The sequence below is a fragment of the Hippocampus comes genome, unplaced genomic scaffold, assembly GCF_001891065.2.
Source record: "Hippocampus comes isolate QL1 unplaced genomic scaffold, H_comes_QL1_v1.1 scaffold177, whole genome shotgun sequence".
NCBI lineage: Eukaryota > Metazoa > Chordata > Actinopteri > Syngnathiformes > Syngnathidae > Hippocampus > Hippocampus comes.
The window spans coordinates 2,170,289-2,194,673 of record NW_017806158.1 but is presented as its reverse complement, the minus strand read 5'-3'; the positions used below and the strand labels follow the sequence as shown (position 1 = coordinate 2,194,673).

Here is a 24,385-nt window from a genome sequence, read left to right as displayed (position 1 = left end):
AGACATTATGTGCTGCCACATTAAAAGTCTGATCACTCTCGGTGTGTGAGAGGAGTGTGTGTGTGTGTGTGTGTGTGTGTGTGTGTGTGTGTGTGTGTGTGTGTGTGTGTGTGTGTGTGTGTGTGTGTGTCAAATCATCTCAGCGTCGCTTTGTGCACATCTATCACTGTAAAATCACAGTGAGCTACAAACCACTTACAGCAGGCGTGAACGTTTGAATCTTTTATGAGGATGTGCTGTAATAACAGACCTGTGCAACAAAATCCTCCGTTTAGAGAGCAGGCCGTTTAGGAAATACAGATTATCCCGGCTCTTGAACATGTCCTCCAAACAATATTTGATTTCATAACATTGCCATCGAACACGCTGTAGCTCATTAACGACACCGCAAAGATGTTGGAGTCTGACAAAAAAAAAAAAAAAAAAACAGCGACTCCGTAGATGTTCGAGGACGATTAAATCCCATTTTCAGCTGACCCCAGCGAGTGTTTTCCTCAACGTGCCTCAGACTCGCGGCAGCCAATATTTGTCATAAATGTATTTTAGTTTTCAGGGGAGCAGTTACAATTCAATAAGTCGTGCTTATTTTTCCAGATTCTCGGCGGGCGCGCAAGTGACAATTTTGGACTTCCCATTGGCATCGTTCTGTCGTACTCCTGGGGACTTTTACCACACATTACTAGCCTTGGCATTTTATCTGTTTCACAATAATATGAAACACTTCTCAATATTTAGCGAGACACGAGAAAATTACACCCACTTTTTTGAGCAACAACAATGGAGTTTATGCACAGTATTTTAGTCTGTAAAGTGCCTTATTATGGATGCAGCTGTTGTGAACGCGCTCGATAAATAAACATGAGTTGAGTTGAGAGGCTTTGTACTGGAAGGAATTCCTAGACGAGGTCTGGGAACTGACAATTATTGGCTTTTAAGAACTGAACTGCATTATACACACATGCAAAGCAGTAAAAAAACACCTAATAGCATGATATAGTTGTCTAATTATATAATTAAAAACTGCAAAACAGAGCCTCATTTTCTTTGTACAAGCATTATTTTTGATAGGTCTTATTTGAAGATGCAAGTGTATCTATTTAATGAAATAATAACCGGATGATTCATGTATGGAATTATCTAAAATGCAGTTATCGTGTAAATCATTTCAAACTGATCCTACCCAGTGACACTTTGAAATAGGTTTCAATGGATTCTGTTCATTGATGTGTTTGCTTCCATTCACTGGAAATGCTCTTGTAAATAATTTACAAGCAATAGGTGGTTCTTTGCGTGAAGTCATGCTGCCATTAAAGTTGAGCCTTACGCAGAGAAATTCAAAAGGCAGCTAAATAGACGAGGACTGGTCTTTTCAATTTAGTCGCAAGTGGTCCTTATACCCTCCTCGCCATATCAGAAATCCACTTTATTTTCGAATGGATCCCAGCCAATCACCCCGAGTGATTTCATAGAAAGTCAAAGTAGCTATAAGTGAGAGCTATAATATTAGAATACAGTCAAACCTCGTTTCAACATACCCCGTTTACGTTTTCATGCCGATTCTGCTTACAACGAACGCCTTTTGTAACGTAAACTTCATTGTAATGACCAGATTCTTCTCACAAAATTGTGAAAAGGCCTTTGCTAACTGTCGCCGCTACCTTGCTTATGAACTAAATGTACAACGTGGGATTCTCTTCTGTTGCTTCTGACCAACTCTGTTCATTGTTGTACTTCCTGCCGTAACTCATGGAGGCACAGCGCGGTCCTGAGTACATGTCTGTCATGATTCTGTTTGTGACCAAAAGGTGGCACTGTAGGGCTCCCCCTGCAGCTGCACACCTGTTGGTCGTTATGTAATTAGTTCTTTAAAAGGACTCCCACGACCACTCAGGGTCATTGTTTGTTTGTTGGTTCCTGTCATGTTTGTTTCGGTCACTGTTAGGTTTTAGCGTCAGTCATGGTTTTTGTTTGATACTTTGGATTCTTTTTGTTCTTATGACTTTGTTTGTTTTAGATTTAGTTCTCTCTGTATTTCTTTAATACAATTTGTCAAGTTCACCGTGCTCCTCCCTCCCTCCTGCCTGCTTTTTGGGGTCTTCCCACCACCTCGCAACGTGACAATGTCTGGTAAATGGAAGGAAATGTCGCTGTCTGTGAAGGCTGAAATTGTCTCTCACTTTCGAGTGGGAGTCGACCAGACGTCGGTGGCACCGGCAGTTGCCTACGGCGGATAATATTTTCTGAATGAATCTTTTCGGAGATGAAGCAGGAACGCTAAAGTTGTTTTTCTTTCATGTCTTCATATACACGTATTTGTAATTGACATGTTTATACTGTATTACATGTTCATGTTTTTACAGCTATCAAGGCTCATACTGCATTATACAGAGTAGTTGGCAGGAATTTTATTGGAAATGGTTACAACGGACGATCGTTATACAGATTCGTTATATCACTTGAGGTACGTTGTAATGAGGTTGGACCGTAGAAATAAAAACTGCGGGGCACCCACCAGTCACTTTCAGTAAGTAGGCTATACCAGGAAAACTACAGGACTGTCCGATGTCTTTTTGTACATGTAAATCTAGGGACCAATATCATGTTATTAATGGCAGATAAATAACACACAAAAAAAAATCCCATCCCAGAAATGCATGTAAGTTTCACAGAAGACTCCCAATTTCCCGTATGGGTGAATTGGAACGTGAAGTGTTATTTGTCTATAGTTGCCCTGCAATTGATTGGCCATCAGTCCAGTGTCGTCGCTCAGTGAGCTGGGCTAGTCTCCACTTACTTGCGATGCTTAAAATGACCCTCATGAAAATGGCCGGTCGGATGCTTTCGTAATTGAATCATTGCTCTGGAGTCTGTATTAAATGTAAAGTTGGAATTGGAGAATCGGGAGCCAAGTGGGTGGGGTGTAGGGGTGTTAAACACCACCAGCATCTGTTCCACTTTTTCCTCTGCCCTTCATGCAGAGTTGCCACTTACCGCTAATAATCGCAAGCCCAAGCATAACAGCAAACATAATAGCGAATAAATATAGTATGACCGTAGACTGCGACACAAGGATGCTTGAATGTGACCAGTGGCTGTTAAAGCACCAAACGTCTTTTCCGCGAGACTGAGCAGCACAATGCATACTTAACCGTGCATCCCAGATGCTGTGTAGCGGCAGCATCCATGCGGTCACGTTTCATAGCCGGGAGAACACACCTCATGCTGTCCTTACTCACAACACTCCTTTGGCACCATTTTTAAACATGCAGACGCAGAGAGGTTCCTCGGAGACTTTATAGGTAATTACTATTCTCCCTGTAAATCACAACGGCACAGGAGATGTCACCGTTATTCAAATAAAATGTCTAAAGATATTTTCATTTTCACAGTCGCGCTTGCTTGTGAAAGTGTCCGGTTACCGCTAGCTTTGTTCTTTCAATCTCTTTTTTTCACAGCAGACATTTCGACATAGAAACAGAAAACACAGTAACTGTAAATAGTTACAGTTCGGAATGGATTATAGCAGTACTTCTCAATGTGGGATACTCGTATGTACCGCTTTGTGGAATTCAAGCTCATTCTGGTAGTATGCGAAAGAATCACTGTTCAAGTGTAGTTCGTTTGTATTTCACATTTTAGTACAATTTTCCTATAGTGAGGCGCAGTGTTAATATCCAACTGCAAATTACGTTACTGTGACTTGCAATTGTTTTTGAACACTCATACCTACTATGCCATTGTTTAAAAAAAAAAATAATAATAATGTAGGTCATTATGGTGGTACTTGGAGCGCTCCGAGAGCTTAAGAATGACTGATTATAGAAACAAAACCCCAAAAAACAAAAACGATTTCCAGTGAAAGTTAACGTTTGTTAAAACCCTTAAAATTTTCAGCCACCGTAAAACGACCATATAAACCAGGGGTGTCAAACTCATTTTTTATCTTGGGCCACTCTGGGGTTATGTCTTCCCTCGGAGGGCTGTTACGACAGTGAAACTGAATAATTGTTTGAGCATCACATCGTAGGATAACTTAAAAAAATTGACAGATTACAAGTTTTGAAGTAAATCAGCTATTTGTTTGTTGTTCGATCAATTGATCAAGTGGGTGTAAATGTCAACGTTATTTATTACTCATGACAATTTAACATTTCTGTCCAGATTTTAGCAAGGATCATGGAACTTGACACAAGTGATTTGCTTTCGCGGGCCGCATAAAATGACGCGGTGGGCCGGATCTGGCCCCCGAGCCTTCAGTTTGACACACGTGATATAAACTAACGGTCTGTCCCTTATACAGGCACATTATGTTTGCTCCCTTTTAATTCAGCCTGAATTAGAATCATCTTGAACCACAATGTAAAAAAAAATGTGGCCACAAATAAGCATGCCACACCCACATTTTTTCGAGGCAAACATGGACAGCGAGAACCTACGAATGACAGATGAACGATTACGCAGTCCAACAAGTACGAATGTAAAGTAGATTGATGTTCAGCCAAAAACGCCTTAAAATATATATTACGTGAAATTCAAAAACCTCTTTATGAGACATTTGAGTGGTTGACTCCATAGCTGTCGACAAAGAGCAAGTTATTTTTTTCCAACTATCGAATTCATTTAGGCAACCCCAGGTGGCAGACAAAGAGTCCGTCTGAGTCAGCGCATTTTCCTACACGGCACATCTGCAATTTCAGCTCGAGCGACCTGCTCGGGATTGAGCCAATGCCATGGTGATTGACGGCTCTTGTTAATGGTAGGATTTCTGGGAGGAGAACAGCAGGTTAGTGTCAAGGTCAATCGGGAGGCGTTTGGCAGAAATCCAATGGGAGATTTCGAGAAGAAAATTGGAAACACGCAACCCTGCTTGTGAGTCAGAGTGGTGAAGCAAAAGGTCAGTTTGGGTGTGTGTGGATGTGGTGACAGCATCAAGTAGAGGGCTTGTGGTGAGAGATGGCTTATGCAATGTTTTCAACCGCTGCGGATGTTCAACTTCACTCCAAGTAACAATGATGCCTTCGTTTTTGATCAGTCTGCTGAATATGATTGCTGCGTTTATTGTTCAAGGTCAACAACCAGTGAAACGCATCCCGCCGTTTTCCCCCAAACGCGTGTGCTGCTTTTAGCATAAATGCTGCAAATAAAAGCCCCCCCCCTCGAAAAAAAGCAAAGTATATCCCACACTCACTGAACTAAGCCTCAATGAGGTACAGTACGCCCAGTTTGCAAATCAACTTTATTTATAAAATAATTTAAAAATCAACACAATATAATCATCAGAATAAAAGAAGATAAAAAAACAATGAAATACGTATTTTCTCATTTCGATTCACATGATTTTATTTTGCGCAACCACATGACAAATCTCCTTTAAACCTCTTTTTCTATTAAGTCTTCTTTCTTGCTTGCTTCACTTCCCTTCATTTCAATGTGGCTCTCGTCTCTCGCCATACTTTCTCCGGGTGGAATTTTTCACAGAGCAGACACTGTCCGCTTCTTTTACATGTTGGGGGTGAAGCTCTTGACACTTTTAGCATCATAGATAAATGATTGAAAGTCCAGTAGCACACACATGACACAACATGACAAGGTTGGAATAAACACTCCCAAATCCCCATTACCTTAGTGCAGATCGAATAAAAACGGGAAATGACTCAAACAAAACAAATGATGGCGAAGTTCCCGAACACACGAATGAATAGCGGACACGAATGAACCAGATAGATAACGATGATGGCGGGGAACTAATTTGGCTGCACTAATCGAGAGGCAGTGATAGCTCAAACACACGAGGGAAGACAATACAACATAGGACACGCCCTCCTTTTACTGAAAACAACGAAGCCCTTTTAAACGCCAGTGGTTAATCTTTGCAGGTGGCGGCACACCTGAAACTAGTTGCTCATTGGGGTCACTCTCACCTGCACTGATTGGTCGGCCAAGCTGTGAACAAGGGCGACCAATCAGCAAAGAGCAAGAGGAGAGCTAACACACACACACACGCAGAACACAAAAAAACAAAATAAACGGTCACGAAATATCGTAGACCGTAACAGATACACCCCAAGTCCCGTGAGTAGGAGTGGCAAATGCTTGATTTGCATAATAGGTGTTTTTGTAGTCAGAGGCCAAACCTTTGAGGAAGTTTATATTGATTGAATACTGTGATACCGTCACATTTCAGCAAAGGTAACCGTCTCGGAAGTGTTTCTTTGAACTCACTTTGGTCGGACTTTTATGAAGAGGCTTTCATCAACTAAGCGGAGATGAGAGCAACATGACGTTTGATGGAAAATCTAATGACTTTTCAAGTGGTCCGACAGTCTATTTTTATAATTGGTATTAAAAAAACACATCGAGAAAATTCAATAAGCATTCGCAAAGCTTTGGCAAACACTGATTTATTTCCAAGAGAGCGTAATGAAAGTTTAAGACTAAATCATGTAATCCCCACCCACCAAAAAATAAAGACCTAAGAACTACTTTGCCGTATGTGACATGTGCAATATAGCACATTTGACAGGCGATGGCCTGCAGAGAGATCAGTAATGCCATTACAGTTTAATTCCGGAATGTGACATTTTGACACTTGATTTACATTGACGGTCAACTGTGATCCCCTTGTGATTTTATCTGCCATCACTTTCTCTACAGAGCGCCCATCTGACACCAGCGGCAGCATCTCATTGACATAAAAACGGAAAATAAAAAGACTCCAGAGAGCTTCTGCGGCTGATAGTGGCAACACACATCCAAACAACACCTCGTGTATCACACTTTATGGACGACGTGTCGACAGGAGCTGGAGAAGATACAGCTGGCACACTTTAAAGAATCGCTTGTGGGGAGGAGCGGTGGGTGGCAAATGTAGAGCAAATGGCACCGAAAGAAAGGTATGGCTGTTTTTTTTCTTTCTCAAAATTATGTTCATTGCTTGTAATGTTGGAGCAGATTTTACATTCAAATATTTCTATCCTTGGATTATTACGAATTTAAAAATGGGATTGGGGATTTTATTAGCCCATTTAGTGAAAATTGGCTATCCACATTTAGTTGTACAAAGTACTTGCACGCACCTTAAATACAAATGCAGTGGTACCTCTACTTACGGAATTTATTGGTTCTGGAAGAAATTTCTTAACTAGAACATTTTGTAAGTAGAGACGCGTTTTCCATGTAAATGTCCTAATCCGTTCCAACCAGAAAAAATAAAGATGTTTTCTAAACCATAAAAATGCATCAAAATATGTAAGAAATATATGTTACAATTAGATTATTGCACAATAAATGAGAGTTGTACATAATGTAAAAAAAAAACAAAGAAAATGACGGTCATTTAACTTTTAATCTCATCGTTTTTTGCCCTCTTTTATTCATGTTCTCTCTCAGAAGTGGTTTTTGCCTGGTGTTTTGTGAAGAACTGATCCAAGGACGTTTGCTTTTGTCGGCTTTTAACAACCCTTCGAAAATGTCCAAGGCAAACATCAGCATAGTGAGCGATCGCCGGACTGGTGAACACTTTTTCTGGATGATTAACATTTACGTAAAATTGTCGGAATGCCTCATGGCCCAAGGAGCGAATGACGAGAACGTTGCATCGACACCTCTCTCTATCTACACACATTGACACATACGGTCAAGAGGTCCCTTTTAGCCAATGGGATGCCAGGAAGATGCTAGGTAATAGCCAATGGCAGAGCAGCTATAAGTATGTTGCATTCAGGAAACTCGGAGCGGCGACTATCAGCCCATACTGTAATATTACCTTTTCATATCTTGAAATTTCTTTCGTAACAAGAGGCAATATTTTCCTGCTGAGGCGTTTCGCAACGTGAACATTTCATATGAAGAGACTTTCGTAAGTAGAGGTACCATTGTCGTGTTCAGACTTTTTTTTTTTGGACAGCGTGAGATTGATTCATGTAACTATTTTTTCCACTTGTGTAAGGTATGCAAAATATGGTGACTAAAATACTGCCACTGTCAATCAATACGACGCAAGCTACAACCTCCATGGGAATCGAATTCGAGATTTCAACAAGAGAGGGTTAATATTTTCAAGTTGCCTAATTATTATGAACTAAATTGTATCAGAGTGTTACTAATTTTCAGCCACCCTGCAATATTTTTGGTTGTTTTACAAAAAGAGGGGAAAAAGAGGAAATACAGTTGCAACAGGAAAATTGTGATTGTAATCAAGTTGTAAAGAGAACGCTTTCATCCAACCAGATGGCGAGAGTCGTGAACGTCGTTCGACGATAAGCTTTTGGAGATCTCCGAGATCATCGAGTATTCAGAGTGCTGATGCAGTACATGGTGTTCTTTGTGCTGTGACGCAAAAAACAAAACAAAAAGAACAACAATGGGTCTGTTTTCATGCCAAAGTGAACACAACAAATGCCCTCAGGGCAATATTCTTGCTCTCTTGCTCTGTCAAAGAAATACAATCATTGAATGCTTGAAGATGACTGTAGCAACACGGTTTTGACCTCATAGGTTTGATTTTAGTTTTTTTATTTTTTTGAGGTTTTTTTGAAGAGAGAATTCTCTTACATTGATGACGTGTCTAAAAAAAGCAGGTGCGGTTTTGAGCGGGTCGGGAACCTTATTTTGAAGGTTTTCCAGCTGTTTTTTTTCGGCACGTCACACAAGGAAGTGTGACAGTTCTGACCAAGGCTGAAGTGACAGCTGAAACTCTCCGCAAAGGAAAGATAATTCTCTCTTCAACTTGAAAAATAGCTTTTTTTCAAATAATAAAAATTTGAAATGAGTGCAGCAGACTAACATCAAGCTTGCATTGAGCTAAACTGTGTCCCGTGATAACTGGACTTGTTAATCTATTTTTATCCGTCAATTATTTGATCACACGGGCAGGATTTGGAAAAGTCTTTAATTCTCTCCCGATCTTATTTGAATTTAATTCATGTTGTGGGGGGTGAAAGTGAGGTGATATGATTTCATAAATATAAGTGCGCTACAAAAGCTGTGTATTTTGAGTGCTTAGCAACCGTGCAGGGCAGATTTAAGATTAGCAAATAGAAAACGATGATGAAAATAGCAAATAGAAGTTGCACGGATGAAAGTCGATATAGGAGAAGGCCCCATGCTGTGAAGTCACTGCCACACTCGTGATGATCTTTTCTGAGCCCAAAAGGAAGCTTATATGTTTATTAATCTACTGCTATCGCCGCCTCAGCGCTCCTACATTGTGCTAAGATAATGTTCCGGTCTTGAAACGAAAAAAAAAAAAAATCAGTCTCGCACGCGGAAATCAAGCTCCTGCAAATGTACTTGAATTAGATTTATTGATTCAATGACTCTGCTATTAATTTTCCAAGTCACATTACTGCTGTCGTTTCCGTTTGGATCACATTTGATTAGACAGAAGGAGATTGTAACTGAATGTTATTTGCCAGCATTTATTGTTTCAGCCTCTGAAGAGGAGCCATTTGTTCTCCTTAAGATTTCAGTTTGGAAGATTTAAAGGCTGTCTAAAATGGGATCAGCCAAATGTTGCTTTTAGAGAGAGTCGACATCAAGAAAGATCTCTTTGTAGACGTAAAACAAACGAGGAAATTATGCAAGGAAATGAAGCACAAAAACAGTTTTGACTGTTCCCAAATTAAATCCAAGTGATAAGTAAATTGAACAAAAAAAAAAGACATGGTGAAGAGACATGGGTGCTTTGTATATTTTTGGACAAAAAAAAAACAGTGTATTGTTGGATGTATCATCACTTCCATGGCTAAGTACTCTTCCATCTCAAAATTTGATGAGTTTGTTGATAAACCACAATTAGGAAAGATCCAAATACGCAAATTGAATAGAATAGCCTGAACTTAAAAGTATTATTTTCTTTTATCTTCATATTTACATAATCTTGACCCGTGATAACCACAACCTTGGCTTGACGGGAGAAGACACTGTACCATTGCCGCAGCATTTACTTAAAATAGAACGTTTTTTTTTTTACCGTCTTCAGAATAAACAATTTCCTCTAATTTATGTTAGCACCAACAGCACATACAAGCCAAATGAGCTCCGGATGTAGACTTAGAGGGGGGGTGATCAAAGAGTGAAATATGATCCCTGGCAGGAGTGACACATCTAAAGTTTATTTGCAGGCTTGTCTGCCAAGCTTGCATGCATATGACGCTGATGGGGGCTGAGCAAGAAGATCCTCCATTCTGTAATCTCAAGACTAGTGACCAAACTGGCATATTCTGAAGGTTCACAAATACCTTATTAATATTTAAAGCACGAGCATGTAGTTATTTTACTTTATTGCCATAACCATGGCAACCCCAGATCCCTGACTTTTGTGGTCTATAATGTGGGCGGACCATCCAAGATGCCTCTTGTGTTGTTCCTATTTGTCTTGAAATTGTTGTTCTCAATCATGCTAATCCAATCCCTCCACCCATAATCCCACTAGCTGACAAGCTAACAAACGTGATGAGCACACGCTGAAGACATGTGGAAGCGTCCTCGCCTTTTGTATTGCGTTTACATGTAGTACAGTTTGAATAAAATCCTCTCCCACTCCCAAGCAATGTCAGATTAGTTCTCCTCATTGTACGCATCTTTCTGCAGCGCAGCATGTCCCTTTTGAGGGATTTACCTGTAATCTGCCCGTCTCGGGGAAGAAAAACCGAGCCGTAAGAATTTAGAGGTAGCAGCAGTCGGGAAAACGCTGAAGTCGACTGGTGGCGTCACTGACAGCACAGGTTACAGGAGAATTCAGTTAAAGAATGTTGCAGTGCTCTTCAACTAAAAATCAAGTCACTTAAGGGCTCTCGAAGCCGCGCACTCACCAATGAACCCCCCCCCCCCACACACACACACACACACACACAAACACTCTCCCCAAAACACAAAGCTGCTCTCATGTAGAGCGTTTAGTTCCCCTTTAATACAGAGAATGGCAAAACTGTTCAGGCACAGAATGAATACACAACTCCTAATATTTGAATGTAATGAATGAAAATGAAGACTTTCATCATGCTTCAGGGGAGAAAAACGGTCGTTCTCATTTATGCCTTGTTTTTCTGCCGATTTAAAGCCATTTTCTACCCTCCAAGAACAGTCCATGATTGCAAAACAGCTACGCCATTACAAGAAGAAAAAACATACCCACATGCACACAAACCAAATGAATAGGCCACACTCTTGGCTTTTTAATGTTTCCCCATCTCACATCGCTTGATTTATTTCTGTCATCACCTGCACTGTCATGTTTTCTGTCCTCCTTTCCCCATGTACAATCTGTCCATCAACAAGAAAATACATAAACATTGCATGTAAGATAAGCTGCGGGCTTGCTATTATCTTTTCCCTGCCGTCGGTAAATTGGATCTCCTGACCGCTCTTGTCATCTAAAATCTCATTCTGTCTCTCTATGGGGGGTCTTAATGGTGACTAGGATTCAAAGGTCCTCACTCAAAGCTTCTTTCTCTCATTCTCTCCACTTTTTTGCCTTTTTACTAATTTGTAAATTGATCCAGTCTTGGGTTGCAGTATTAGGTTGTGGGGGGGTCGTTCTGTGTCCTGTATTCTCCCTGAGGCGACTGTCTGTCTGCTGAGCATATTACCCCACATCCCGGGCTGCTTTGCTCCCCATGTGCACGGAGCTGAAATGTAGACAGAAACTGGATATGCACATTGTCCACATATGGGTCAGTGTCCACAAATTCATCATGCATGGTCAGTCAATCACTCAAGTGCATTTGAACCACAAACATCCAAATACCGTACAAAGCCGCAATCACAAAGAGCTGCCACGTGCATTCCCAGCAACATTGTCAAATGTAAGAGGTCAAATATAGATGCAAAAAATAGTCATTCTATAATTTTTTGCGACACATAATCAGAGAATCACTGGTCAGTTTTGACTATTACCCCCTCCTTTTGAAAGACTGCTATATCCCACAATGGCTTTCTGAGCAATTCTTTTTTTTTCAGTTTTATTTTTTCTGTTTTGTGGAATATTTTTTTCTATTTGTTGTTTGTCTGTTTTGCCGAATATATATATTTTTGAAATGACAGGAAGAGATATTCAAAAAATTTGAAAATTCCAAAAAAATGAATAAAAATATTCCATAAAACAGGAAAATAAATTCAGCAAAATACACAAACTGGAAAAAAAAATCCAAAAAAACAAAGCTCAAAATAAACTAAAAAATGTGATTACGTAAAATTGCTGATTAGGTAAAACATATACAGTGTGTGTGTGTGTGTGTGTGTGTGTGTGTGTGTGTGTGCGTGTGTGTGCGCACATATACACACTTAAAATGTCTTGAGTATTTTAATGTAAATTCCCAACAGAGCTGACATTCCTTTGGCCAATTACCGTACTGTTCTACTTACACCCTCGAGAATACGATAGTCTACTTGAGCGCTGACTGATTCTGTTAGATCACTCGGATTTATGAAGGAATCAATACTACAACGTGAGTGTGTCTGATGCTGTGTGGGCCATAAAGGTCTGACGAAAGACACTGGTTGTTGACGACTCTAAAGGGCTCAAGTTGTCATTGTCCCTGTGTTGTACTACAGCAGTTTTCAAAGCACTGCATCGAAACTGAATTATGGCAAAATCGTGCTCACAGGTACGATTGTGCAGAGTCTAGATAGGCACACTGACTACAAGTAATGATTGTGCATAATCATACCATTAGATATGAGCAACAGACTACACTCGACATGGTTCAAAGAGCGGCAACAGCACTCCTCCTCACAAGAAGAGGGCTCAGGTACCTTTAAAGTCTGTGGTGGAGTGTCAGAAGAAAAATAAAATGGTAAATCATGACCACTTTTGAGGACCTAAAATAGGAATTGGCAAAGAGGTTTCATCTGTAACCATCTCATCATAAGACACTTTCAAAAGCAACAGCTGCATCTTCAAAGTAAGCCGGCAATTTCTGTATCAGCATTGTATGTATTTGCATTCTAATGAACACTTTCGAAGAGGAATTATATTAAGGTACACTGTTCAGTTGGATATGTAGTTGTTTGGTTAAGCAATAATAACACTTCTCAGTATGGTGAAGTGCAATTTTTTTTCCACCACTTATGGGTAAATCTTCATTGAACTAGTGAAGTGTGTGTGTGTGTGTCTCTCTCTCTCTCTCTCTCTCTCTCTCTCTCTCTCTCTCTCTCTCTCTCTCTCTCTTTTTGATTTTTTATTTTTCATTTTATTTTACTTTTGACTCCTGTGAAAATGTAATTTATTTTAAGTTCCGCCCATGCAGGATATCCACATATTCCCTTCAACATTACATTGTACAGCTGAAATATTTAATTATGCATACTTTTTAAATGTGACACTTCATTATGTAGACTTTTTTCTTTTTTTTTCAATCAGAAATAGCCTTCGGCTCACCTAAATGATGAAATTAAACTCTTGTGCATTGTCTTCCTTTTTAGATAATGAAAAGTGCCTTGAGCTCTGTCTGGCTAATGGAACCATCTGCTAGCAACTCCTGGAGACTCTCAAGTTCTCTTAAATAATTTAGAGTATTCTTAAGTCTTCATATCTATCAACGTGGGGAACATAATTCTAAATGTAGAACTGAATTTGTCAATTTGAGTTTTAAGACTTTGCTGTTCTCTCCGCTCTGTACATTCAGTGGAATAGAAAATACAAGGGGGAGTCCAATTCTGTCATGATTACTTAAGTCAGAAAGGCCATTTGCAGTAAGTTTTAATTTGATGGTCTGGCTTTGTTCCGGGACCTGTCTTGCCTTGAGTGTTCACAGAGAGCCTTGGTCAGGGAAAGTTACATGAGGAAAAACAACAACACTGACATGACAATGATTAGGTCTGATACAGCGTGGAAGTGGGGTGAAGGAAGAATATTGCGGCATTTATAGGAAACCGAAACTAACGGAATATAAAAATGACGTGACAATGAATTATCCAATTCAATATCGGAGGAAGGTAATACCTTGTTTGTCAGATGATATACAATAGCAAGCCTGACAGCTAAATTCCGATTTTATGACTGCAGAGGTGGCCTTCTGAAAAATGATTATTAACTGTGCTCTCATCTTTGTTTACTTTGCTATTAATCCTTGGCACAATGATGATGGAACTCCGCAACAGACGATTTATTCAACCGACAGATGTTTGATGAAATGAACAATGGTGTTTTTCGTACAAAATGTTTGTCACTAGTTTAGATGTTCCACATGTAGTTTTTATTCCAGGTGACAACAAGTCAGTATTTTTTTTTTCCATCGTTGCTAACTGTAATTTCTCTTTATCTTATAGGTCACTGGATTCCACCTCACTGCAGCAGTTTGCGGCTTAAAAAAAAGACCACAACATCAACAATCCCTTTACTCACCATCATGGCAACTTTTGGTGGTGTTAAATTGGAGGCTGGACTGCCATTGCTTTTTCTTTCTTTGACAATGGCCGTGTGTGTGCTTGAGTTCACCGCAGCCACGATACAAGGATACATTGGCGAAAAAGACGCCATCTGCCCATCTGTGTGTAGATGCGATGAAGACTTTATCTACTGCAATGATCGTGGCCTGAGCTCCATCCCCTCACTGCCTGCTTCCGCATCGGTCCTTTACCTTCAAAACAACCAGATAAATAACCCAGGCCTTCCTACTTCCCTGGAACGCCAGCTCACTGTACGTGTCGTCTACCTCTATGATAACGAACTGGATGAATTCCCCGTGCACTTGCCACCATCTGTCCGTGAGCTGCATTTGCAAGACAATAACATCCGCACCATTCCTCGTACCGCTCTGGCACGGATGCCCCTTCTGGAGAAGCTGCACTTGGACGACAACTCTATTTCCACCGTCAGCATTGAGGATCAGGCTTTTGCCGACAACCCGCGATTGCGCCTACTTTTCCTTTCCCGGAATCACCTATCCAGCATTCCCTCAGGTTTGCCTGCATCGCTGGAAGAACTCCGTCTGGACGACAACCGGATCTCCACCATCCCGACACATGCCTTCCGTGGTCTCAGCTCACTGAGATGTCTTGTTTTGGATGGGAATCTTTTGGCAAATCAGCGCATCGCCGATGACACATTCTCACGTCTCTCCAACTTGACAGAGTTGTCCTTAGTCCGTAACTCCCTCCAGACCCCGCCTGTCAACCTTCCTAAAGCCCATCTCCAGCGTCTCTCGTTGCAGGAGAATGCCCTGATTCACATGCCCCGTGGTTCTTTGGATGGCATGCGCAGGCTACAAAGACTGGACCTCTCTGGAAATAACCTAACAACTCTGCCGCGGGGACTGTTCAAAGACCTGGATAACTTAGGTCAACTCCTGGTGCGAGGTAATCCTTGGCACTGTGGCTGTAACCTACGTTGGCTATATGATTGGTTACATGCCCGTGGGAACTCAATCACAGTGAGAGGTCTCACCTGCCATGGGCCTGAAAGGGTTCGCGAAATGGCCTTGAAAGACCTGACTTCTGAGATGGAGGAATGTGATGTGGTGAGGTCAGCTGGGACTAAAGACAGAGCAGGTCTTGGTGGAGGAGAGGGTTCTACCACCAACACACCTCCCCAGGGGTCCCTCTTCACCCTCCGGTCAAAGCGACCTGGTTTGGGACTTCCTGACTCTGGCTTAGACTACACTCTCAGCAGCAGTGGTGTCGGAAAGAGTTTGGCTCTCAATGTTAAGCCCCTCTCTCATAATAGTGTCCGTGTTACCTGGAGTGTAGCACAGCCAAGTTCGTCCTTCAGGCTCAGTTGGCTCCGACTAGGTATCGGTAATGCCATGGGCTCAATCACCGAGACGTTGGTCCGGGGCGATCGCCGGGAGTATCTGCTGACCTCCTTGCAACCACGCTCAAGCTACATCATCTGCATGGTGCCCATGCCTGCCAGTTCGGAGAATAAAGAAGGGATTCCAGGAGAAGCTGACGCCGATGAAGCTCAGGTGTGTGCAAAAGCTGAAACGTCCGATCCGAGTCCATTGGAGGAAGACGAAGATGATAATTCGCTGCCTTTGACTGTGCTGCCTCTGACAGGGATTATTGGTGGAGCGACTGCAATTGTATCTTTGGCACTTATTTTTGCCATCTTTTGCTGGTATGGTCACAGGAGTGGTCACTTGTGTTCCCGAGACCATTACACTCGCAAAAGCTCCCGCAAAAGCAAGAATTATGATGACTACATTGAGTCGGGAACCAAGAAGGACAATACCATATTAGAGATCCGCGGTCCGGGGTTACAGATGACACCAATGGCAGCTTGCAAGCCAATGCAGCCCAAACCCCTACAAGAGGATTACATCATTCATACCATATTCCCATCGAATGGCACCGGCCTCTACAAAGGTGCCAATCACATGTCCAATGCAAGGCAAAGCACCAACAGGGGTTATAGAGAAGGAGGAATCCCAGATATAGACTACAGTTACACATGATGTACTGCACCAGATCCTGACCACAGAATCATTGGCAAACTCTCTCAGATGCACAATATTCCTCCACATGACAACTTCAGAAGCACCCTTCTGTGCCTTTGACTTCTGGTCTCCCATTCCATATTACCTGTGGTTTTCTGCACTAGGAAATACAGTATAGGATCATCCGGACCTGAAACTGTGCGAGAACAATTCACTGCAGAGAGCAGACATAATATCCTTTGTGTAACACAGTGGACCATTTCTTGACATCATAGTAATGGCCCATGTATGTTTTAATTGTGTATGCTCCCTCTCTGTGACATGTAAGCAAAGAATGTATAACACTGTGGAAAGATTGGGATGATAGTGGAGACTGACTTATTTGTTTCTCAAACAGCAGCCGCTATCCAAATGGAAGCTACGTTCAACAGACATTTGCCATTCTCATCTCCTTTTCGTGCATCAGTTACCGTTATGAGATTTGATCCAATCATTGTTCCAAAAGCCTCAATTCTATCGTTGTGCCCGACCAGCTATCCAGGGAAAGGGCTTTGTAAAGCTGTGAATTGTTCTAATTCAAAAAAAAAAAGAAAAAAGAAAGAACCACTTGTCTTAAAGTTAATCTTGTCATTACCTTGTTCAGTTTTGGGTAGGTTGGAGATCTTTCTGTCACTGGTCAACCTTGGTCAAATCGCAGATCAGTCATATTCAAGCGTCACTGTGTTGCACTAATGTCATGGGATGACACATTAGTGTGTAGATAATTACATTTGGTATTGATTGGCTTGTGTGTTCTTTGTTTCTAAACTCTTGATTTTTCGATATGCCATGTTGCACAGCTTCTTATTCATGTTTTTTTTTTTTTTGTGTGTGTGTATTTTCACCGAAATGTTTTTTGTTTGTTTTTTTAAACTGTACACCCTCACATTTGTCACTATCTATGAAAACCACTTTTGAGAAGGTGAATTGTTTTATCGAAATAGAAACACAAGTCTCCGCGTTTCTACAGTATAGTGTATGTAATTTTTACACCTCCGAGGCATCAACTTCAATTAGACATTTGGGGAATTCTGCTGATTACACTTCACCTGTAGACATCCATATTCTGAAAGTAACAAATTTACCTTTGGGGGGGGGGGAGACTTCTCGTAAGCTTCCTGTATGAGACAAATCGCGGGGGGGATGAGGCATGGCATTGGATTTACAGCCACGAGCAAGCAAGTGGATAGACGGGTGGAGTCGTTCAAAGAGGGTGTGATAAGCAAGGTTTATTGGTGTTTGTTTTTGGGAGGGTAAAAGACTCGATTTGACATTTTTATGACCGAGTGGCACTTAAAATGTATTAGCACTTAGGAAAGAAGGGGAATAAATGTAATGAGAGATACGATGGCGGGTAAAGTTACTTCTCCAGGCACTGACAGAGACACAGAATTGATAGCTTTGTCATGATGAAGTTCACCCATGCATCAATATGTTTGTCATTCACAAATTGCTGTGAATTGGGCCTCGGGCTTAATGTTGTTTACTACCATGTTACTTTCCAAGGGGAAACCAATTGTGCTTCCTTGATTGTTTGTCTACCACAGTTTTACTGTGGACTCCGACAACATGTCAGAGCAATTTATCATTCTACTTGCACCCAAAAGCTAGAAATAGCAATTCACTGGCCTGGATCGTTCTATTGAAAAGAATGTTGATATTCCTTCATTTCGAAATGAGAAATGTGCTTACTAATGGATTTACTGTTTAGCAGGGGCTGCCATTGATTCAGTCTAAAATTGTTTATGGTGTAAAGAAGAAAAACGCCACACCAACTGTGGGGAGTTTCAGCTACATCCACACTATAGGGCAACTCTTCCGATGGCAGTATTTGTCAATATGAGAAAGAGAGTTATTGAAAAAACATGTACAGAACATTCAGAGGGAGAGATTCTATCATGCCATTGAATTGATTAAAAAAATAACGATTGATTACCTCCAACAGTTGATCAAAGAAATGCCCATCCCTAATACATACCTTTGCATCATTTGTATAAATATAACCATACCCACGGTCACACCATTTTTTTTTCTCTGAATTTGTAGAAGGTAAAGGGTGCCATAAATTTGCATAAAATGTCAATGTGAAATCAAATGGATTTGTGTGACATCAGATGGTATCAATAAAGGTTTTCTAATCTTTTGTTCTTACTCAACATTGTCATTTCACATGATGCCTACGACGATACGACTTCTGGAAATGAAAAAAAAAAAAATCACTATTCGTGGATGCATTTTTACAAAAGTACAAACAAAGTGCAATGAACCAGCGGCAACCACAAACGTGTGAGGTTTTTAAACGGCGCTGAGTAGAGGTGAGAAGTGTCTGACTCCTCACTTCAAATGAAGGACTCAAATTGAGACATTGCTGGGCGAGTTGGATGTTTCACCATCATTTGGTAATTTGAACATAGATGGAAAATAATTGTGCTAAGTCAGCAAATACAAATGAAGTTATTTGTACAAATACTCACCGTTGTGTTATGAGGGGCAAATCCCAATCGAATCAATTACAAATCCACAAAAGGTTTTGATGTTTTGTAAAATGCAAAAAAAAAAAAAAACAAAACAAAAAAAATACAATGATTTGTAAATCCTTTTCAACCTATATTCAATTGAAAACAAAACCATGATATTTAATGTTCAAACTCATCAACTTTGTCAGGTGTTTTTTGTTTGTTTGTTTTATTTTGTTTTTTTCAAATATTCACTCATTTTGAATGTGATGCCTGCAATATGTTCCAAAAAAGCTGGGACAGAGACAAGCTTTCGCTTTGAAATGCATTTAGGAACTAAGGCCACCAATGCTGAAGCATTCTTGCTTGATGTTTAAACTTCAGTTTCTCAACAGTCCGGTTTTCACATTTCGCTCTTTCAATGCATGACACATTATCAGTGGGAGACAGGTTTGGACTGCTGGCAGGTCTTTTACTACGAAGCCATCCTGTTGTAACACACACATAGAGTGTGGCTTTGTATTTGGTCACACACACACACACACACACACACACAGAGTGTGGCTTTGTTTTTGACTTGATGTTGTGTGGATAGCGGCATACGTTGCTCCAAAACCTCTGCGTACCTTTCAGCATTAATGGCCATGAGGACACAATGTCCAGTGTCTCCTGAAACAGTTTTAAATGTGTCCCCATCCGATCACAACACACTTTTCCATTTTGCGTCAGTCCAGCGAAGCCAGCGACGTTTCTGAGTGTTGTTGGTATATGGCTTTCGCTTTGTATGGAAGCGTTTTAACTCACATTTTGTAAATGTGACGGCAAACTTTGTTAATCACAAATGGTTTTCATTCAAAAATGAGAGAATGTTTGTAAAACAACTCTCCCGTTCATCTCTTTGTATCTCGTAAATGTCTTTTAGTTGAATACGGGTTGAAAAGGAATTGCAAAAAAAATGTATTCCGTTCTTTTGTACGGATACATAATGAGAGCTGTGAACCACTTTCTTTCTTTTTGTGGGTAGAGTGCACACAATTTGTCTTTTTTTTTAATGGCATATGACTGTACCGTGTGTGAGTGACAATGGCTATATTTTCTCCTCTGTTTGTACACACTAAGCAATTATTGTGCTGTAATGAGAAATCCAGTGCATTAGTGTCATCTCTACTTGTGTCACATGAATCATATTAATGTATTTGGCTTGGATAAACAAAACACTTCAATACACTTCAAAGCAAGAAAACCACAAACTATAAGAACTTAAGAAGAATAAAATGCCACCAAAGTGTTTCAGTTTGTTTAATTTAGTCATTTTCCTTCATGAACTTGATTTTTGGGCAACGTTAATTTGATTGCCTTACAACCATTGCCGACATTTTCTTCCCCAGCCACAGGCTCATTGTAGGTGTGAGCGAGAATCAGGTGCTGAGAAGCATCGTAAACAGTTTGTAATGGCAACAAACATTCCCCCTGCAGAGCACCATAAGTTAATTAGATTTGCATCCCTTCAAGACCAACGTGTGCATTCCAACCAAACACCAATTAATTAAAGAACATTGAAAAATGATTGTTTACCAGTAATCCTTAGTCTTTAGGAAGCTTCCCACAAAAAGCAGTTGGATTACAGCAAGTGATTGCTGTGTGGAAGTCCACTACATACAGTAAAGCCTTTGGATGCCACACTCAATCAATTATCAATTAGGGGTTGGATTACCAACTATTCTTTGGTACATGTGACATTTTGGAATATTTTGAATTGATAATTTATGTTGGGGGGCGGCCATGTGGTCCAGTGGTTCGTGCATTGACCTCACAGTGGAGAGGTTGTGGGTTCGATCCCAGCTCCGACCTCCCTGTGTGGAGTTTGCATGTTCTTCCTGGGCCTGTGTGGGTTTTCTCCGGGTACTCCGGTTTCCTCCCACGTTCCAAAAACATGCATGGCAGGCTGATTGAACACTCTAAATTGTCCCTTGGTGTGAGCGTGAGCGCGGATGGTTGTTCGTCGCTGTGTGCCCTGTGATTGGCTGGCAACCAGTTCAGGGTGTCCTCCGCCTACTGCCCAAAGACAGCTGGGATCGGTTCCAGCACACCCCACGACCCTTGTCAGGATAAAGCGGATCAGAAAATGGATGGATGGATGGACGGATGGATGAATTTATCGTGGTATGTTTAGGTCTCTCCTTGTAGCTTTGAATGAACAATTATTGAGATTGTGAGCCAGGCCCTTCTGCAAATACAGTTCAGCATATTGCAGAGTGTCTTCCCAGAAGAGTGGATGTTTTTTATTTATTTATTTATTTTACATTTTTAACTCTGGTATAGTTCAGGCCAAAACGATACCCCTGGCCAAATTTGGAGTTACTGAGTTTGTATTTGTCAAACTGGTATTTTTTGGCTGGAAATGAAACTGCAAGAAGACTCGTTTAAAAAAAATATATATATATAATAATAATAATCATGGTGAATATGCCCCATTTTCACAAATGTTCCATTCTGAAAACTATTCACGGTTAAGTTTACATTTTAAACATTGTGTATGTGGTAGCTTCTAGCGAAATGGAGTACATTCTAATCCACTATTACAACTCTGGATATGCCTGGAGGCTTATTGTGTAAAAGTACAAAAAGAAATTGGGAATGTTTTGTCGAAATGAAAATCGATCGTTTATACATTAATAGGTCCAAGGATGGGTTGTTCATCTTTTGTCACGTTCTCATGTAAGTTCTCAGTTTGGAAAAAAAAAAAAAACTCGAATTTTGGAAACGGTATGAATAATGACTTTACTGCAGATATAATGGCAGTTTCCCTATATGTTTGTCCATTTAGCGAGATGTGTGTTGTTGTCTCAAACATCTTACTCTCAGAGAGGGAAGAATATCCTCTTGCCACGGTCAGTCACGTGAGAGCTTAAGTGACTGTGACCTGAAGAATGGGTAGCGAAGTAACCTATTTCTGGCAACACTACTGACAATTTAAAACTGTCCCTTATTGTACTGTGAGGAGGAAAAAAAAACCCAACAGGAAATTACAAATGAAAAATATGTCAGTTGAAATGAGGCCAACCCAGGATATTGCGCAGAGAGGGATAATAAAAGTACAGTTATGCGTTGATAATTATGGAAACAAATAAATTAGGGAACAAATAGGTAAGGGTTGGGGACATTTCAATTGTGGATTCAGTAGGTAAGAGCTGCCTTTAAACCCTAAATATTTACTCTCCTTTTTTTTCCCCCCCAGACTAATTGTGTGTTGTTATTTCAATTATTATCTTGCTTGAGTTTTTATTTCCTTAGATACCCAAAATCTACTGGAACACAAATCACTTGTGGATAATCATAAATTCAGTTCAAGTTCTTCAATCGCAAAGCCTGAAACAGTGCTTTAGATGGGTACAACGTTCTGTTGAGTGAATAGCTACTTTACAATTGGATCAAGGAACAAAATGTTTTTAAGGGGTCTTGGGGAGTCGTTTTGATAACACCACAGTAATTCAGTTACAGGAAAACTGCAGCAATTGCTGGCGCAAAGAATGGAGGCAAGTGACTGTACGGCAAGTTTTGTCTGTGTGTTTGTCACATCCCAATGACATGGGATTGTAATTTTGAGTTTTGTTTCAAAAAAAAAAAGTATACTTAACTGTTATGTAGTGAATCATTCTGCAGTCGTTTTATCGTACAATGGACCCCCGCTATTCGCAGAATACCAAAAATTTGCATCATTACAGCCATTATAAATGCATTGGAAAATTAAAACAACATTGCCGTGAAAAAAAAAAATATATATATCATGGTGCCGAACAGCGAGTATGCGGGGCTCCACTGCAGTTCATTTTGTGTGTATTTGCAAATTACTTTCATGCCACTGAATGATTCAACTATTTGTTGGGCACAACATAACACCACCAAGGTAAAAAGAATTCTTTTATTAGAATAATATGCCACTGCTTAGTGAATTAAAACAAGCTGTGGAATGAAAAAAAAAATGTTTTTTTTTTTTTTTTTTTTTGGCAAGATGTGAATGCGCTGGGCCCATTCATTAAAGGTTTTTTAATTTTTATAATCCTGTCTTCCTTGTTATTTTGTTTTGAATAACCAAGTCATACCTCATTTTTTTCTTCCTGTCCTATGTCTTTTGTGTCTATTTGTGTTTTGTGAAAGGTTAGAAAATTTGAGTAATCATTCTCTACACCAGTGGTGACTGAAATCATATAAAAAAGTCAAGAATAACACTTTATGCAACTATTGTTTGAGTACTGTCATGAGGTGTTTAGCACCAACAAAATGCTTAAAATGTCTCTCTTATTTATTAAATATGAGAATTTTAAATTTTGGTACATATTTTGGCAAGCAATATGGAAGTTGCCATGTTTGATTTGCTTTCGCGGGCCACATAAAATGATGTGGCGGGCCAGATCAGGCCCCCGGGCCTTGACTTTGACACCTGTGCACTACACGATCCAATGTTACATTTGATTGCAAAATTGCTCCAGGCCGATATTGCTTTCACTTCATTTGTTGGAATACAGTAACTTCTTTGCATGGACTGTATATATTTTGCCGGTATGGTATTGTTTTATAGCAAACATTTTGTCATTTTATAGCACTGCATTGCATATTTTATGTTGTTTGCAGGTTGATATGTCCTTGTGTCTTATAGGCATCAGCCCAGCTGTGACCATAATTGCGACTCCTGTAATGTCGCCCCAACCTCATTTCCTGCACAGGTATAAGTATTTTCTCCGACATCTGCCTCATTTTGTGTTGTACACACAAGCATGTGGTCCACATAAATGGCACCATTTATGGAGGAGAAGCGGCTGACAAATGTGTGTGCGTGGTTTAGCGAGAAGAATGAACGATAACCCCATTAACAGTGTGCTGAAAAGAGCTTTTTTTTTTTTTTTTTTAATGTTAAAAATTGAGCCCTCTTCCTATTGGATATTGAAAAGAGTTTGTTTCTGTGATTCATTAAGTGTAGGTACTCCTAAGAGAGGGGTAACGAGAATCAGAAGACTGCAAACCCAACAAAACGAGTGTTCCCTCATTGTTGTTTGGACTTATGCATTGTCATGCTGAACATTTAGTGCATGCACATCCTGTTTTCAAAGATAATTTGATTCTACGCATGGAAACGCTGTTGAAATGGAGCCTGTTCTCAGCTTCCTAATTGCATTTGTCATGTAGACGGTTTACAAAAACCACACGTTTCAAAGATAATTTGATTCTACGCATGGAAACGCTGGTTGAAATGGAGCCTGTTCTCAGGTTCCTAATTGCATTTGTTATGTAGACAGTTTACAAAAACCACACGGTTTTTATTCGTCATCTGTCTCATGTAAACAGCCCCTCAATTGTGCCCAACAAGTCAGTGTAAAAGAATAAAACGTATGAATAATAAAAAGAAACGATGGTCAAATGTTCATCTCTGTCCACGGCAAACCCTCCGCATGTTCTGGTGAAGCTCTGTCCACCTAACTTATTTATTTTTGTCGTTTTTACCCTCAATTGTGC

The 24,385-nt window shown here is 40.3% G+C and overlaps 1 protein-coding gene across 2 annotated transcripts in view; it reads left to right on the top strand.

Moving 5' to 3' along the window:
• Positions 1-18,562, top strand: part of flrt1a (fibronectin leucine rich transmembrane protein 1a) — a 42,290-nt gene extending 23,728 nt beyond the window's left edge. Inside the window, exons 1-3 of one of the 2 annotated variants that reach the window (XM_019895175.1) lie at positions 5,384-6,189; positions 6,655-6,893; positions 14,272-18,562. In XM_019895175.1, the coding sequence (XP_019750734.1) occupies positions 14,352-16,397 (2,046 nt within the window). In that variant the 5' untranslated portion in view covers positions 5,384-6,189; positions 6,655-6,893; positions 14,272-14,351 and the 3' untranslated portion in view covers positions 16,398-18,562. Of the gene's footprint in view, positions 1-5,383; positions 6,190-6,654; positions 6,894-14,271 lie in introns of those variants that run through there. The other variant, XM_019895174.1, reaches the window with a different exon arrangement.
• Positions 18,563-24,385: the final 5,823 nt, after the last annotated feature.